The sequence below is a fragment of the Wyeomyia smithii genome, chromosome 2 (assembly GCF_029784165.1).
Source record: "Wyeomyia smithii strain HCP4-BCI-WySm-NY-G18 chromosome 2, ASM2978416v1, whole genome shotgun sequence".
In the NCBI taxonomy this organism is placed as follows: Eukaryota; Metazoa; Arthropoda; class Insecta; order Diptera; family Culicidae; genus Wyeomyia; species Wyeomyia smithii.
The window spans coordinates 102,791,680-102,805,559 of record NC_073695.1 but is presented as its reverse complement, the minus strand read 5'-3'; the positions used below and the strand labels follow the sequence as shown (position 1 = coordinate 102,805,559).

The 13,880-nt window shown below is 39.5% G+C and overlaps 1 protein-coding gene across 1 annotated transcript; it reads right to left on the bottom strand.

Moving 5' to 3' along the window:
- Positions 1–6,506: 6,506 nt before the first annotated feature.
- On the bottom strand, positions 6,507–11,763 carry LOC129724476 (vacuolar protein sorting-associated protein 26B-like). The gene is made up of 7 exons (XM_055679412.1): positions 10,972–11,763; positions 9,532–9,742; positions 9,268–9,433; positions 9,045–9,209; positions 8,872–8,978; positions 8,202–8,702; positions 6,507–8,111 (listed from the first exon to the last, which is right to left on the bottom strand). The coding sequence occupies exons 1-7, from the start codon at positions 10,972–10,974 to the stop codon at positions 7,687–7,689; spliced, it is 1,578 nt and encodes a 525-aa protein (XP_055535387.1). The 5' UTR covers positions 10,975–11,763; the 3' UTR covers positions 6,507–7,686.
- Between the last annotated feature and the right edge of the window lie 2,117 nt (positions 11,764–13,880).

Here is a 13,880-nt window from a genome sequence, read left to right as displayed (position 1 = left end):
CTGGAGCCAGTTCGAACGGCTAACCTCAGCTTCAATCCGACCCGGCGCTTTGCTCGATTTGGACACCTTCGTAGAGCGGATACTGTCGGCAGCAAAAGCAAGCATTTCACAGACAAGCGGAAAGACGGGTCCCAAGGCGGTACCATGGTGGTGCCCGGAGGTTAAAATCGCTATCAAACTTCGAAGGAAAACTCTGCGAGCCCTACGGCGGCTTACTGACGACGAACCGAAAAAACTTGAGGCCCTGCATGCGTTCCAGCAAGCTCGAGCAACCGCAAAAAAGGCTGTCCGGGACGCCAAAAGACAATCATGGGAAACCTTCGTGGCCAAGATCTCTCCTACAAGTTCGACGACGGAATTGTGGCAGTGCATCAATACACTGGGTGGCAAACGCCGCCATAACACTAAAGCTATTCGAGGCCCATCAGGTCCAACTGACGATCCTGCAGAAGTTGCTGAAATACTGGCTCACCACTACAACGAAAGGTCAGCAACCTTCAGCTACCCAAAAACATTTCAAATAGCAAAGGCAAAAGCTGAGCGCAGTTTCTCCAACCCTGCGACCGGTGTTTATAAGGAATACAACGCGGATTTTACCCTCAGTGAACTCATCTGGGCGCTCGATAAAGGGAGAAGTCTCTCCACAGGCCCCGACTCAGTCGGGTACCCAATGCTAAGACGGCTTCCTTTGTCAGTAAAAACTGCACTTTTGGAGCTGTTCAACCGGATCTGGCACAACGGTGTTTTCCCGAGCAGTTGGCGGACTGGTATCGTCATCCCAATACCCAAGCCAAACTCAACCGAAACTGGACCGGTGGCCTTTCGACCCATTACACTCATAAGCTGCATATCCAAGGTCTTCGAAAGGATGATTAATAGGAGACTAACTACGGAACTGGAAGCCAATGGACGACTCGACAGACGACAACATGCCTTTCGATCCGGCCACGGGACTGACACGCATTTCGCGAACCTAGAAAGGTACCTACCAGACAAAGACGAACACTGTTTGATCGCGTCGCTGGATATTTCCAAGGCGTACGACACTACCTGGAGGCATGGCATTCTGAGGACTTTGAAGAAATGGCGTGTATTAGGACGGCTATTCAACATACTGGCCAGCTTCTTATCGAATCGTACGTTTCAAGTAGCGGTAGCAGGGCAACTATCACAGATACATACACAAGAGAACGGAGTCCCGCAAGGCTCTGTTTTATCCGTCACTCTATTCCTCGTGGCAATGCAACCGGTTTTTCAAGCTGTTTCTAATGGAGTCCAGATTCTTCTCTACGCTGATGACATCTTGCTGGTTGTGACTGGCTCTAAAAAACAAAGGCTAGGTCGGAAACTACAAACTGCAGTCAACGCGGTCGTCAAATGGGCAAAAAGCATCGGCTTCGCAATATCGCCGATCAAATCAACCATCTTTTATGGGAGCCCCAATCTTCGCCGACAACCAAAGAAAGACATAACTATTGACCGCATCCCTGTTCCAAAAACAAACCAGCTCAAAATCTTGGGAGTTATATTAGATCGAACTTTCAGCTTTATAGCCCACTGCAGGCTGACCGTTAAAAATTGCGCCACCAGACTACGAATTTTGACCATCGTTGGAGCAAGACTACCTCGAGGTGCCCGTCGCTCACTTCTGCAAGTAGGATCGGCGATTATCACATCACGCTTACTCTATGGAATGGGAATAACTAGCAGAGGAGACTCGACCGTGAAACTATTAACACCAACATACAACCGGATGATCAGACTCGCTTCCGGAGCCTTCGTCACTAGCCCTACACTCGCTATAATGGCCGAAGCCGGAGTACTGCCTTTCGACCTGCTTGTTTTACAACTTTTAGCACGACTAACAATCCGGCTGCAAGAAAAAAACTGCGACGCTTCTAACCTCCCAGTGGTCCGCAGAACTCGAGATCTTTTCACTAGAAAGACCAATTCGACCATTCCCAACACCTGCCGACGGCCAAGATCAACAGACCGTGAATGGAATGCACCGAAACCGCTTATAATATGGGACGTGAAGCAACAAATCAGAGCTGGTGACCCTCCAGATAAGGTTCGCCCCGTAGTACATGAAGTAATTGAGCGACGCTTACACGGGTACACCCTGCTCTATACCGACGGGTCCAAAGGCGACGAAACAGTTGGGTCAGGCTTGTTCGGGATAGGCATTTCAAAATCGGAAGCACTACCACAACACTGTAGCGTTTTCTCTGCGGAGGCTCACGCTATTAACATGGCACTTAAGTTCCGGCACTCAACCCCAATAGCCATCCTAACAGATTCTGCTAGCTGCCTATCTGCTCTCGAATCCGGTAAATCTAGTCATCCCTGGATCCAAAACATCGAGAAGGCCATACGGAACAGAAACGTCCAATTCTGCTGGATTCCTGGCCACACCGGTATCCAAGAAAATGACATGGCTGACCATCTGGCGAAACAAGCCAGAAATAACAACCCACAGGAAGCCCCCATACCAGCCATGGATGCAGTAAGGGAAATCAAACACACCATACGACAGCAATGGGACCTCATTTGGCACGCATCACGGGACATAAAACTACGCGAGATTAAACACACCACCAACCCATGGAACGACAGCAAAAATGCAGCAGACCAACGGGTGCTAACACGACTCACAATCGGACACACTAGGCTTACTCATGGGTTCCTGATCCAAAAAGCTGATCCACCTGAATGCGAATGTTGTGGAACCACTGGACGTTCGGCACATCTTGCTGGACTGCAGAAAATATCAAGACGCACGGATAAATGCCAACATCGATGCATCGAGTCTTCAAACAGTTCTCAAGAACAACACAGATGATGAAAACAAAGTTATAACGTATCTCAAAGAATCCAATCTGTACAACCAGTTATAATATTATATCTTCAGACACGAATGCACACAATATGTGTAAAGTGTCTTTAATAAAATTTAAAAAAAAAAATACCTACTTGTTTACTAATAATAACTGTTTGTAAAGTACGCAACCAATAACTACTGGGTCACCTATAATATCTGTTTTCGTATATAAATACGATTGAACTACTCCAGATGTGTTAGTAACAGTTTGCATTTTGTGAAGATGAATAAAGTGAAAATGGAATACACCAAGCCCAAATGCTGTAAACCCTTTCCTGATCATCGGTGCTCATCAAGCTCACGCAAATTAAACGAAAACGTTATTGCAAAATTAAAAATATTGAACAGTCAAGCTCATTTTGATACGTCTTTATCAATTTGTGATTCGTGTAGTTATTGGAATGATAGTCAAGTCACCATTCATCCCTTCGTTGTTTACTATCCAGAATCTGGAACACTTAAGAATATCAGCTTCATCATAATATCGGAAGTACTCCATCATGATACTGTTGCGGTTCAGGTGTTCATTTCCAAATTAATGAGTTTTTTGAAAACAACAATAGAGTTGAAAAAAGCGATATTAATGTCTGATGGAGCTGCCTCACAATATAAAAATAGAAAAAACTTTGCAAAAAAATATAACGTCGATGCAGAGTGGCATTTTTTGCAACTTCTCATGGTAAAGGCCCATGCGATGCAATTGGTGGCATATTAAAACGAATGGCAGGAAATGCAAGTTCAGCTAAAGAACATGAACATCCCATTACAAGCGCAAAAGAATTGTATGATTGTAATAAAAATTCATCAAAAATGTCATTTAGTTTGGTATCATATGAAGAATATGAACAAGGAGTAACAGAATGGAGCAATATTTTCAAAAAATCTATAATAATAGCTGCCACACAAAAGTATTACTCTTTTGTTCCGACTTCAGAAAATAAGATACAAACGAAGCTGTTTTCAAAAGATGACGAATCATTTACTTATGATGTATATAAAATATAAGGTGAAACTAGTTCTGTAAAGTATCTATGTCATAAAAAAATATGTTCCTAAGATAATAAAACTCGAAAATAAATATTTGATTCTTATATATATATTTATATCACTTAGAACATTTAACTCTTTTCTTGAGAACCGTTCGCCCAATCGTTTTGTTGTCAAAGAATGAATTGTATATTTTTGATGAAGCACTCCAATGAATGTATGGTTTTTGCTGGAGAACCATGGACAAATTAAGAGAAACGTGTATTTTCCTAAATAATTATAATTTTTCGAGCTTAAATTAGAAATAACTCGAAAACCAATGCCTTTAGAATGTTTACTACCAAGAGCTTTTTGATTCAAAATGACTCTCTGCATCTTTTAAAATCGTCAGAATACAAATATTTTGAAAAATGTTTGAATTAGAATTTTTATAAAAAAATTAATCTACCATAAAAAAAATATTTTTCATTTCTCCATCCTGGACTTTTTTTTAAAAGTTGCATATTAACGTCAAGTTTCTTTAAAAAAAATTAAACAAAAAATTCAACTCTTTTTTTTTAAATTGAAATTTAATATTTATTTTTAATTTTTTTTGGTCAAAAAAATTTTTTTTTGTACATTGTATATTTTTTTATGATACATTTTTAATTCCCTGCAACTCATTCTCAGACAGTTTTTTCTATACAACCAACGGTTTCTGGGCTACAATGCTTCGAATAAAACCTATGCCAAAAGGCATACGCCCTTTTAGAATGTAACTCATGGGTGTAAAAAATCTCTCCCCCTTTGAAAAATGCTCAGTTTGCTAAGCCAAATACGTGTGCAAAGTTTCATTCAAATCAAAAATGGTCGATTAAATTTTCGCGTATTTCCAGGCGATTTGAAATGATTTTGCTCTATTATATTCCTAAAATGTTTAAGCTGGGTATAATACTTTTCTTGAAATCATGCGGCGAAGACGCACAATCGAGGGCAAGGAAACCACGGCGGCACTAAGCCGCCGTGGTTTCCGCATTCCGAGCCGGCCGCCGACCCGCCGTCGGAAGCGGCGGCCTCTCGCACCCAAACGACTGATCTACTGGTTTTCTAGGTCTACTCAAACAGAGTTGTCTTCCCTTAGTTAAGTCCGAACGAGCGGTAGCGAGTAAGGACAGCATTCGCTCGAACAGCGAGTCGGCCGAAGGCCGCGAGTGTATTGCTTTCAAATGACACTTTGAAGTGAAATACATGTTATTGAATGCTGTGATGATGATGACGATAATAACATCACTTCCCCTTGGTCTTGTGTCCTTTCGGCCTTGTATCCATTCGGCCTCGCGTCCATTCGGCCTCGCGTCCGTTCGGCCTTGCGTCCATTCGGCCTCGCGTCCATTCGGCCTCGCGTCCATTCGGCCTCGCGTCCATTCGGCCTCGCGTCCATTCGGCCTCGCGTCCATTCGGCCTCGCGTCCATTCGGCCTCGCGTCCATCCGGCCTCGCGTCCATATGCCTCGTATCCATATGCCTGCCGTCCATTATGCCTAGCGTACTATGCCTCGCGTCCGTATGCCTCGCGTCTGTATGCTTAACGGGGTGTCATCGTCCGAAATACCTTCTTACCCCGCGAAGATATTCACAAAGCCACCCGACCAACAGACAGAGAATCAAATCGACCACGTTCTAATTGACGGCAGGTTCTTTTGAGACGTCATCAACGTTCTCACCTACCGAAGATTCGGTACACTACCTAGTAGCTGTGATGCGCCCAAAACTCTCGACGGTGTATAATACCCACCGAAATCGAACGCTGAGACCAAATATTGGGCAACTGCAGGACGCCGGGGGTGCACAGGAATACGCGCAGCGGCTAAAGGCAGCGCTACCCACAGAATTCGCATTCGATCCGCCATAGGTAGCATTACTGTATCGCTACTAGATACAAGGACTACGGATTATAAAAACGACTGGTATGATGGCGAATGCAAAGAGTTAGTCGACGAAAAGAACGCAGCACGGGCGAGAATGCTGCAACATCGTACGACTGCGAGAGCGAACCGACGAGCACAGAACAGCCAAAACTCAGTTCTCCAAAGGAAAAAGCGCTAACAAGAGGACCGACATTGTGTAGCGATGGAAAAGCTGTACAAAGCTAACGACACTCGTAAGTTTTATGGGATGCTGAATAGCTCCCGCAAAGACTCTGTGCCGCCAGCCGATATGCGCAGGAGCTTAGATAGCAACTTCCTCAAGGACGAGTGTGAGGTGATCAAAGGAGGGAAGCAGCACTAATGCATTTTGCCTATATACTTACAATGTGCTCTTTGAAATAATTTTTTATCACCTTTTTGCTAGATTCTGCGTTTCCACTGGTATACACCATATGCACTACGTAAAAATAGACCTGCGAAGCAATTTTTTTACAGCATGCGTTTCATTTAGCGTATAATTTGAAAATGGGCTATACTGGTAAACTTGTTAAAATTGTATAAACATCCACCATTTATTTCGACGAAAATTTTACACTTCGGTCGAAATACAGCGTTTGGTCGTAAAAAAAAAACATAAGAAATAACTACAATCTTAGACAAACACAAGTAAAGAAACAGAAAAGTAAATTAGGACATTTTTCACAATTGATTATGAAAAGAACGAAGCGTTCCTTCATTGATATACATAACTTGTTTATTTTCAATATAATATAATCTGCCATTCAGTTACGCACTGATTTTTTCTTAATTGTTTTTCAGTTGACGGAGCTGGTTTTTACGCCATCTACCTAGACTGTGTTGAATCATTTGTATTTGTCCATGGGAACAAAACATACACCCTTCATTTCCTTTGATACCTTCTTTGTTTTCTTGTCAATAATTTTTCACTTAAAACTTTCGCGGTCCTGACTACCTCTTGCTCTAATTAACACAGGTTTTTTTTTTTCATTACAAAATTGCTCAACAAAATAGTTGAAGGAAACGCAAAAAACTATAAATAATAATTTTGTGTTTTTCGGCCCGAACCGGTTCGAAAATCTAGTTACCGGAGGACATTGCTGTTCGACTTAAATAAGACAGAAACATGCAATAACTGCCAACTGGTTAGGAATAGATGCATGGGCGCGCATTTTTTTATCCTACATTTGCATTTCCAAATCATGTACATGATCAACTTAACTAGGATTATACTCCACCTCTGAATGAGACCACAACATTGGATGCATATATTAATTTGTATGAAAAAAAATGGAGTTTCTCTCGAAGATTGCTTAGTATTTTTTTCCTAAACTGTGTTGGTGCTTCAGTTCTCGCCAGCGATGTTCAAATTTTGTTAGTTTAGTTCTATATACATAATATTGCTCAAATAATTTTAGGTTAATCAAGATTATTCTTTTTTTATTAGTAAATGTATGTAAGGTTAGTATCGTTTCAAACTAGATTTTGGCTATAAGTAGAACAATCAAAATTTGAACATCGCTTGTACATCTCTTTGCTCTGTGATTGGAATCAATTTCCCAACTATAATTTTTTGAAGATGGTTGCATTTACGTAAACTGTGTTATATGTAAAAAAAGAGGTGATTTATTTCGATTGTTGTTGTTGGTGATCTGATTTTTTAGCTAGACATCCACTTCGCCGGACATGGTGTAGAAAAAAACAACACCCACTTTTGCTTTGAGCAAAGCGAACACTAGATATGAGAACGAAATTAAACGCAACTAATAATGGAAAACACTACGAAAAGACCTCTTAACCATGACGATAAACGACATGATAGTAAATATTGAAGCCTCAGTGCATATTATTTAGTAGCTGATCTTACTACTTACGGACAAGGTGCTTTAGAGGTTCATTCCATGAGAGGTTCTTCGAGTTGTTTTTGTTGTTGTTTAGATTCACGTGGAGCCGCTTCTGGTCTTACTGCCGCAATTGGACTCTGCTCTGGCGTAGGAAGAGCATCCACTGGATTCGAGATAATTTCTTCTACAGGAGCTACTGCTGCTGGAGGATTGCTGGTGCTGGTTGTATTGTTGGCATTAAAACTCAAATCATTTGCATCGAACAAAGATGATGTCTCCTCATCTGTTGTATGCGAGATGGATGCCGCCCCATCTCCAGCTTCCCGATGCAAATGTTGCTGTGTCTGAGGCAGTGTTTCTTCCTCCGTGGTATCCGTGACGGGTAACTCATTCGTTTTTAACGCAGACCTACTATCGTCACCATTTGCAGATGCATCATCGATGCGCTGTCGAACGGCTGGCTTTGGGCGCATATCTAGAAATATTATCAACGGGTTTGACATTATTAAACACACATTTGCTTGTAGGCTATTATACAAATATTAGATAAAGGCATTTTGCTCACCAGATTGCGAACTGTCTTCGGTAAATAATCCCATTATAGGATTGTTTTCATCAGTATTTTTCTCACCATTGCTGCTGAAATCTTCGCTCAGTGGCTCTTTATGTATAACGGGCCCCTGGCCGACTAAATGATGCGGTATGTGTGGATTCGTAGCGTTTGCTTGTGGTTGAAGTTGACCACTTGCGCCGATCTGGGTTCCGGGCTGATCTTGAGCAGCAGCGATTGCAGCCGTTTGCGATGGTGTAAGCGATTTACGTGTTTTATCTGCTTTGCGCCATAGCGTAATTTCCTGCTGTTTGAAGTATCGTCGATCTTCGGTGTCAATCAGTACCAAGTTGAGGAAGTAACGCACTGAAAACTTTTTGTTTATTTCACGCATCGTAAGTGTCAGATCATATCCGGCTAGGAATACACGGATCGGTATACTTTCGCCTTTCACCGGAGAACCATCCATGATTTCGTACTTCGCTATGATTTCGTTCTCGGTGAAAATGTTCGGACCTGTAAAAATGTTAATTAGGTAAAATTAAACTGATTTTGATGTTTAAACGAAATCGCACAGCTAATCAGTAAAGAGTTTTTGTTTGCTTGAAAGAAATACATTATAACGATATTCGATCCCACAAGAACAAAAAAATTTAGAATAAACATATCAATAATTTACGCTCACCTGATCCTGTTTGTTCTCTTTTTATGATAGCGATCTCCATATGCTTTATCTTAATGCGAACTAACAGAAAATATATTTTACCGACTATAACATCACGTAGATGATATCTAGCACAAGAAAAGAAAAGCATTTAGTATCAGCGTTATCAGTTCCTTCTTGTATACACCACTTACTTGCTTTTGTTATATTCGAACTCTATGTGGAGACAATCTTCGATGCCTACTTCCATTTTTATCGGACTGTTAGTATCCGGGTAGCTAGACAGTGTATGCACTGCAATGTCAACCTCTCGAATTATATCAGTCAATCGACGAACAATCGTCACTCGAAGGAAATACCTACACCGTAAAAATAAATGGTGAATTTATTTTCTACTTTTTATTCGAGAAAGATTACCTTAGACGAACATTGGTGCCAACATATACTTCATAAGGTTTCTCCACATTGGCAAATTCAAATGGATATGAGGTGTTCTGAATGAGATCCCCCGGTCGAGCTAGCTCACGAACCAGACTGAGAAAATCATGATGATTTCCGCGGTCGTAGTACAGCTCTATTTGACCTGTAAATTTAAAAATTGAAGGTACATTATTGCCCAACATGAGAGTAATAGCATGTAAAAATCACTCTCCACTAACAAAATCTTCTCCAAATACTCACCGATCAATTCCACCTTGATACCCTGATGTTCCAATTTACCACCCGGCTTCTTTAGTGTTATGTTCACCTTACCGCTGACTGTTTCTCCATCGTAGTACAACAAATATTTCTCCTTCTTACCATCCTCAGTTTTGATGTCGGCATACTGTCTGTTCTCCGCTCCGTCGAAAACAATATCAATGTCTGCCGATTGACCGAAACGCAGGAAATTCTAGTAAATGAAAAAAAGTGTTGTGAGTTAGAGCACTTCTCACTAAAATATGAATTGATTTTTATTGTTGGATTACGGGTCACGTTTGATTGGAACAAAAAAAAATCTATATAAAGTTTATCAGCGAATATATCAAGAATCGAAAACTGAACTTTCCCTCACACATTCACCTCACCACATTGTTTTTAGGATATGCAGTTTTTGAAAAAAAATACTGCTTTGATTGAGTTTATGAACGCCGAATGAAATCAAATAAATCATAAAACTTAACGTCTGGTCGACGCAATACCGTATGTGTAAACCTTTACATTATTAAAAACATTCTTATTCACAAAATGCAGCCTTTATTTTTTTTTATTTAAATAATTCAAACACTCCAGTAAATTCTCATAATGTTCTTTGATAAATGTTTTTTCTTCTAAAGGCAATGAAAATTATCACACGCGCATTCTAGAAAACCGATACCTTGACCTTGGCAGCGGATGAAACTAATAAAAAAGAGTAACTAATCACAAGTGATAACTTTGCACTTTCACTTTAAAAAAGATTGAAACATTCAAAAACCGTTTTGGACTATGAATAAATTAGAATGTAAACGATTTTTCCCATTCCTGGTATAAAAGTATTCATTCGAAATTTTCACAGTGACCAGCTCCGGGCATAACAATAATTTAACAAAAAAGCTTTTTTGCAAGTCACGGACTGCAGTTTTCCTACAAAACTTTTATAACTAGTTAAAACCCTCGGTTATGTTTCAACATCTAGTTTCGAATATCATCGACGAAGGTATGATTTCCTTTCCGTGTTTCCAGAAGCCAATGACGATTGTTAGGTTAATATCTATATCGATCTGGGATATACGATATAATATTATTTGGAAATTCACATGAATTAAATTTCTACCAAAATCGAAATTGGCAATTACAAATTGGCAATTATTTTGAAAAATAATATATTTGCTAGCGTCTCAATTCTTAAACCAATAACATTTGGTTTTGAATAAAAACAAACCTTACTATAAGTATCCACATAATTTACTTTGAAGATTTAACTAGCAAATGCAGTTTACTGACATTTGATACTCTGTGTTGATTTGTATATGTGTTGCATTCTAATGTTTTCTCAGCAGGTTAGGTACTTTTCTTGAATTTAGAAATCATTAAACATGTTGATTACAATAAATTTGATATATGACAACTAAAAACTAAACTAGTTTCAATGCAACTTACCATTTTCGCTACTACTGCGGATGCACTGCAATTAGGTTAACAAAACTGTGACGTTCCAATCCACTCCGACCTATTATGTTTACTTCGAGGCGTTTGTAGTAGTTGTACGTGTTATCAGAAACCAAATCAGCTTCAATCTCGAGAATTTTTGATTCACAATCTCAATAAAACAGTGATTGTGTAATTTCACGCAATCCACTAAATACCCGTTCACCAGTTTATGTTCGCCTGCCTGAAGTTGCAAATCGATCTCAGGCTAAAACCGAGAAGGGTGTTAGTGGATGAGGACAGCAAGCGGAAGAAGCACTATTTTATCGCATGCATATGGGTGGAAATTTTTATGTAATTTATACGGCGAAATTACAAGCATCGAATGGGTTTATCGACAATCACTAAGCTTGGATAACGAGAAGTTCGCTTAAAAATGTAACCTTCGCTCTCTAGTCATCACCAATAAACGATACACAATGTCAACGAAACATCAACCACTTTGCAGTTTTAGCTTATTATTCCACTCTGACGATTATCGGAATACCTAATTCACTTGCGGAACGAACTCAGATTGGGTCCAATGAACAGCAGCATTAGTGAAACCACGTCATTATGACCATTACAGGAGTAATAATGTTATATAAGAAAACCAACTGCAACCTGAATTTACCGCGTCGTTGGTGCAATGATTTTTGAGTAAAAATAATTACTGAAACTCCGACGCGAAACTATTTTATTGATAAGCGAAAATTAAATCACGAACGTCCCTTGCACTTTTTGATTAACTTGATGAGCAGACGTCAGTTTCGTTCAAATTGGCTCTTATGACACTTCTACATTCCAGTGTAACACTAGCTGAACCACACTGAACGAAGAGAACTGGTATAGCCGAAACATGTGGTATAATGTTTTGCGTCGGTATCCCTACAAAAATTCCCCATGATTTTGAGTTATTTTAATGAAAAATAAAGATACATACCAGATTTCTAGGAAATCTGCGCAAATATGTATATAGGGTAAGGAACGGCTTAAGCAGTGGCGCCTATTTTAATCAGTCGAAGAAAACAGGCCTCAAACTCCTGAATTTTGATCAGTATCGACAATTTCAATGATGGAAACGAAAACTTCGATTGTCTAGCTGTCTTACGAATATAAGAAATACCGTGAATCACAAAGAAATCTGTGCACAAACAATATTCGAAACAAATCGACCTATATTGCAGCCATTCAGAAGCCACTCCGGGCGCCGAAAAAAAAACGCCTGCAAAACAGATGGGAACTGCTTCAAATAGGTTCGGGGTGATTGGAATAGTGTCCCTTGATTGGAAATTTTAATTGATTTTTGTTGAAGTGTGCTAACTTAGTTTCACGATCTGAAAACAAGTTCTGACAGATAAAAAGATAGACAACAGATTGATATACTTTTGTTTGAATTTCACCCAACACATTTCGAGTATTTCGTCTCAATACACAGACGGTTCCTAAAGCTGCTTAGAATATGTTCCCTACCCTATGTATACTCGAGTAATAATCTCCCAGATTTTCGATAAATTCAGCTTTCAACTAGTAGCAGATATTTTTCAGAAACATTTGGCACCTCTGATGCGAAATTAAAATTTCGTTGAGCCCATGTCTTCATGCGCCATAATGATAATGGCTAGGGGCTAGACAACTATATTTTCAAGAGAAATATTTCGGTAATATTATACGATATTGGTGGATATATTTTGATATTTATCGTTTATCTGTCACATTCATATCACTCCGACAGACTCCGACAGTGATATTCTGTCAGGGAGTTGTGATATTGGTAGAGGGTTGCCTGAAAATGCAACGATAAATACTTTGTAATACCGAATATTGGAAATATTTCGCAATATATCAATAGTGCCTTGCCATTAGGGTAATGGCTTTTAGTGGCAGTCTTCCGAATTGTTTTGAAAGAGAATATACCGTTTCAGCATATCTGGAATACTTCGTGATAAGGGCGAATCTGTAAACAAATAGAGATTATATCGGAAACGTATGAAGTGAGCTACTACCTACCTTCAAATTTCGCGAAAATAATGTATCTCTTTTCTAACTATTAAAAAGTTCGATGTTTGTTAAGGACGAAATCTACTTTGGAACCATTCAAATATTACATAACGCGGAATTCGGCAATTTTCAATACCCACCCACCCCCATGTAACGCAATTTTACATGTTTGCCACATGCAATATAACGCTCCGCTGAATACCCCCCCACCCCCTAGAGCGTTATGTATTTTTTGAATGATCCCTTTATATCAAAACGAAATAGAATGAGGAATACGCCCTTTTTGTTGTTTGCGTTAGTGAAAGGGGAAACTTGACTTCATCGTGATGAACGGGCGGAATCAAAATTGGCAACAAAATAAACAAGAGCGTATTCCGATACAATAACGTAAACACGGCGTATAGTAAAGGACGATACTGTCGAGCAGATGAAAACAAGACGCAAAGTTAAGGGCGATACTGTCGAACAGATTTAAAAAGGTGCATAGTAAATGGCGAAACAACAAATTTTCGAAAATGCAATGTTAAGCGACTGAAATTCACGTTTTATGTGTAACATGAACGAAGTTAGAGCAATTTTATTTCTATCAGCATATTTGGATGACAAATATATTGTTGAATCGTTAATTAGGATTTAAATTTGTAAGTGAAAATTTTGTTTGCCTTTTTTGAGTTTTGTTGTCACTGTAAGTTTCGCCCTAATAACGAAGTAGTCCGGAATATTAAGAACGCTTAGTAAAATGCATGAGTTAGTACAATCGCTTACTAATATTAGCAGTGATAGAAAGGTTCATATAGATATTCGCAACTACGAAGTTGAAAAAGATCTTAAAAGCTGATGTGTGTGATGACAAAAACAAAAATATTTCCTTCTTTCTTTTT